The following is a 4,329-nucleotide window of genomic DNA, read 5'->3' on the forward strand; positions in this document are numbered from 1 at the left end:
CTTTCCTCATTTCGATTTTCCGACATCTTACTGAGTTTCTCCCTCATCTTTTTGCAAAAAGCCGCTCCACGGTAGTAAAGTCTCATCTTGTGTGTTGGCTGAAGTGACAATAGTTACATTGAACCCTCGAATATGTTCGAAGATCTCAAAATGATCTTCTAGTTCCGGGGAGAATTCGCAAAACTCCGTTTCCATCGAGAATTGAATGGAGTTTTCCCGTATTTCCACCAGAGAATCTAAGAGAGACATTACTGTCGAGATTCTGACCAAAAAATGAAACATTCCAGGTCCTCGGAGAGTGCTTTGTCGTGCTAGGTCATTGACATATCCTTTGTCTTTATTTGACCCCAAGAATGGATTGGATCGAAACGACTTTCCTACCGAACCCCTGTGTGTCCGTATCAATTTCTGACCGCACGGAATCTCCATAGCCAATTTTCCATTTTTGATTATGAAATCAGAGGGTGCTGCCTTTGGTACTACTCTTATTTCACACAATCCAGGAACGTCCATAACGTTGGCGTGATTCGGTTTGAGCAACGGATCTTGACGTGAAACATCTTCGTAATGAAAATGGAGGGGAAACATGAGTTGGCTTTTCTTTTTTCGTCTCTACTCTTTTCACTTATATCGAAAAATGAAAAAAGACTTGTAGGATATTGCTAGTTGGTTTTTTCCAACCAAGAAGGGCGCGGGATTCTTTGAAGAAAGAGACTCTTCTTTCTTCTCTTATGATTGATAACAATAGTTGAATGAAAAGAACGCTTCTAAATGCAGCCGTCCCCTTATTTCTTATATGATAGCACTCGCCATGGATGAGACGATTCAAAGAGACATAAGTAATCGACTGCTTCGACTCCTAGACAGAGATATAGGCATACTCGTATACACTCCACTTTGACTCTCACTTGGATAGCGCTAATGGGTAGGCCCATGGTGATACAAGCACAAAAGCAGTCCCTCGCTCTAACACTAGCCTCCATCTCATAGGGGATTGCCCCTTACTGCGAACAAGCCAAGGCTGGAAAGTTAAGGCTGCTAAAGAAAGCGGGACGGCTGGGGAGTGAAGTAGAGACCCAGGAGGAACTGAAATCACTCAGTAAGGAATAAAAATTCGCCCTTGCTTCGGGGCCGGAGCTAGAAGAAAGGGTAGGTTTAATCTGAAAAGTACTCTTTTAAGTTCATTGCGTTTCGTAAAAAAAAATGTCTATTCGGATCAGGAACAATCGAAAAAAGCCAGACTAGAAGGGTATCCCTTTGAATCCTGAATATGGTGATACCTCCCATTGTACCAACCTACATATGTATTTCTTCCATCACAATTGGTACTATTTGCATTTCCATTTTTTTGATGAAAAATCCGAAAGAAAAGAAGGATCCTCCCGCTGGGAATTAGATCCTACTCTTTTTCTCCCCTCTTCACAGAAGATGGAGAGATGAATTGATCGCTTGCAGCGCCTAGGTCGGGACTGACGGGGCTCGAACCCGCAGCTTCCGCCTTGACAGGGCGGTGCTCTAACCGATTGAACTACAATCCCAGGAAAATAAGGTCTATAGCCTAAAAATTCTTCTTTTTTTTTCATTCTATTTATTAGAACCATTTAGTTTCGCCGTGTTGTAACAGAAAGACGAATGATATACTCTTTTTTATTATATATATAATATAGAATTCCAGTATACTCATAGTAAAGTAGGCTAATTCATGAATTGAATCAAATACAAATAGGCCTTTTCTTTTTTAAAAGCGGTAGAGTCGCACTCTTTAAAGGCCCTAAGAAAGAGGCTTAAGTGATCACTTCAAATCAAATCCGAGAAAAGGCTTCCACGAAACTCCTGTCTTAGTCTTCATTAAAAATTTTTTATGTTCTGGGACATAGATATTCAAGATATCCTATTATGAATCGCTAAAGTCTTCCTCCTTCTCCATTGTTCCAATCAGATCCGAAAAATGAGAAATCAATCAAAAGTCAGTGGACCTGAATTGAATCATGACTATATAAGCTATTCTTATATTAAGATTCAATATAGATGAAATCGTAGAAGCGGGCCTTTTCTTTCCTTGGACCACGTAAGAATTCGTCGTCCGGTTGAATCTTCTTGTTCCTGGATGCTCCATCAAAATCCATCGCTATTCCTTTCCTTCACTGAGAAAGGTTCATTCCAAGTCACAAGAGCAATCTTTCTTTTTTTTAATGAATTTTTCTTGTCGTTATGGTAATGCAATGCAAGAGGCCGGAAATCCGGTTGTTTCTGATGATGAAAAGGGCTTTTATGTTATATTACATTTTGGAAAACCCCTAAAAGTAGGTAATGTTAGAAGACGGCTGTCGGTATCTGATGGTCAGATACCTACGGTCGGTATATCTTTGAAAGCTCAGACGGGGAGAAAAAATGGATTCCTCGAAGGCTACTTAAGGAACTTTAATGCCAACCAGAAGGTAGTTTACTTGCTTACTTGTTAGAGTAAGGACTGGAGCTGTTGAATATTGCTCAGTACTACTATAACTTAACAACCAAAAAGCTCTGCGTCGAACTTCAGCCCCTTCGAGTTGGCCACGGGGCAACAGCCTCTGACGCCCCACACCACTGCGACAGGAGGGAGCTTGCCCATCAGACTACTTTGCCAAGAGGTGGCAGGAGGATAGCAAAAGCTGCCCAACCTACTTAAACAACCGTCAGGCTTAGCCCGGTCTGAAGAAAGAAGAAAGTAGGCCCTGTAGAGAAGCGGATAGAAAAGATCGCCTATAGACTCAAGAGACCGGCTCGGTGAAAACTCACCCCGTATTCCATGTAAGTCAGTTGACTTCGATTAGACCAGACCGACCCAGAGAGGAACGTGCCCACGAGGGCACCACCAGATGTTGTAGATGAACCTAACCTACTAAAGAAGAAGTTGAGTATATCATAGCTGACCGTACCATGGGCTAGCCCATAGACCGACTGCACGAATGGAATACTACTTAGTCCAGTAGAAGGGCCAACCTGAGAGCAAGTCAAGCTGGGAACGGGCTGAGACTTACGATTCCGAAGACCAAGTCAGAGACTACTGGACGTCTCGCGGAGCGACTCTCAATGAGGGCGTTGAGACTGTTCGAAAAAATGCTTTTTTGGCTTAATACGCCTTTACTAAAGATCAAAGAGTACGCTTGTACTCTGGCTAATAAGGAAAAGGGCTTTTTTAAATCCAAGGTTGACTCTGATTAGATCCTTAGCGCAAGCGCTAAGTAAGAAAGCTCCCTAAGATATATCATACACTATAGAGTTAAAAAAATATAACTTAGGTCTGTCTCTAGATCAAATATGCTAGAGCGTCTTTATGGGGATATGTTTGATAGGGTATGGCACTTTGTAAAATCCCAGAGTTTTATTACTCTTTGCCTGTATTCAGTTGATGTATCTTCTTTGATTATTGGAGATACCCCTCTATGACTGATTTATCAAACATTTTTTACTTATTATATAACATATTAGTTTCTCTTATTAACAAAACATATTGTAATCTCTTAAAGAAGACGAACGTGGTAAAGACCCCTGAATTAAAAAACAGGAAAAAATCCATAACAAAATATTAAAAGAAAACAAAAATTATGACGAAATTTAGTAATTTTAAAACTAATATGAATAGTCCATATTTTTATTTTATAGGCAATTCAGTTTATATATCGTATGATAACAAATCTAATGAAACAAAAAGGATCATCATTGATTTCTGGAATAAATTCTACCTGGATAATCTTGAAAATAATGATGGCGATGAATCTAAATCTAACAGAGTAATGTATAAAGAAGAAGTATTTAAAATATTGAATGATTTCAAATCAAATGAAACAAAACCATATAATCAGGATAAATTAAGAGAGTTGCAAGAGAAGATTGAAAATCTTACAATGAAGTTTGATGCAAAATCAATTAATAGCACATGCAATCTCATTATGAGTCTAATGATTATACCTGATAAGAAGAATGCTAAGGATTATTTAATGGAAAAATTAAAAAAAGATCAATATCCACAATTAGAATTACTTAATGAGTTAGGGCAATATACACTTGAAGCATTAATTGTTTATGTAATCTGTATTTTATATCGCTCTGATTCATCCATGGTTCGTGTTTCAACTTTAATTGATCACCTGGACAGGCATGTTAAAGCACATGTTTTACTAGTTAATCATAAATATCAAAGTAAAATAGAAAAAGAAGATGAAAAAAATGAGAGTTTATTTAAAAAACACCATATTGGTGTAGCATTAGTTGAATTTTTTGTTGATAGGAATCTAATGGTATTAGAAAATTCTGAGAATAATAATGTACCTATTCAAAAGAAGAAGG

General features: G+C 38.4%; 1 protein-coding gene and 1 non-coding gene across 2 annotated transcripts; both read right to left on the reverse strand.

Moving 5' to 3' along the window:
* Positions 1-6: 6 nt before the first annotated feature.
* LOC130827023 (60S ribosomal protein L5, mitochondrial-like) lies at positions 7-1,450 on the reverse strand. The gene has a single exon (XM_057692656.1). The coding sequence runs from the start codon at positions 586-588 to the stop codon at positions 28-30; it is 561 nt and encodes a 186-aa protein (XP_057548639.1). The 5' UTR covers positions 589-1,450; the 3' UTR covers positions 7-27.
* Positions 1,451-1,464: 14 nt separating this feature from the next.
* TRNAD-GUC (transfer RNA aspartic acid (anticodon GUC)) lies at positions 1,465-1,538 on the reverse strand. Its single transcript has one exon. It is a non-coding gene; the product is annotated as a tRNA-Asp (tRNA).
* Positions 1,539-4,329: the final 2,791 nt, after the last annotated feature.

Source organism: Amaranthus tricolor, chromosome 11, assembly GCF_026212465.1.
Source record: "Amaranthus tricolor cultivar Red isolate AtriRed21 chromosome 11, ASM2621246v1, whole genome shotgun sequence".
Lineage (NCBI taxonomy): Eukaryota > Viridiplantae > Streptophyta > Magnoliopsida > Caryophyllales > Amaranthaceae > Amaranthus > Amaranthus tricolor.

What these genes read in the sequence shown, in the direction of transcription:
- LOC130827023 (XM_057692656.1), bottom strand. Translation starts at nt 588, where the DNA reads ATGTTTCCCCTCCATTTTCATTACGAAGATGTTTCACGTCAAGATCCG.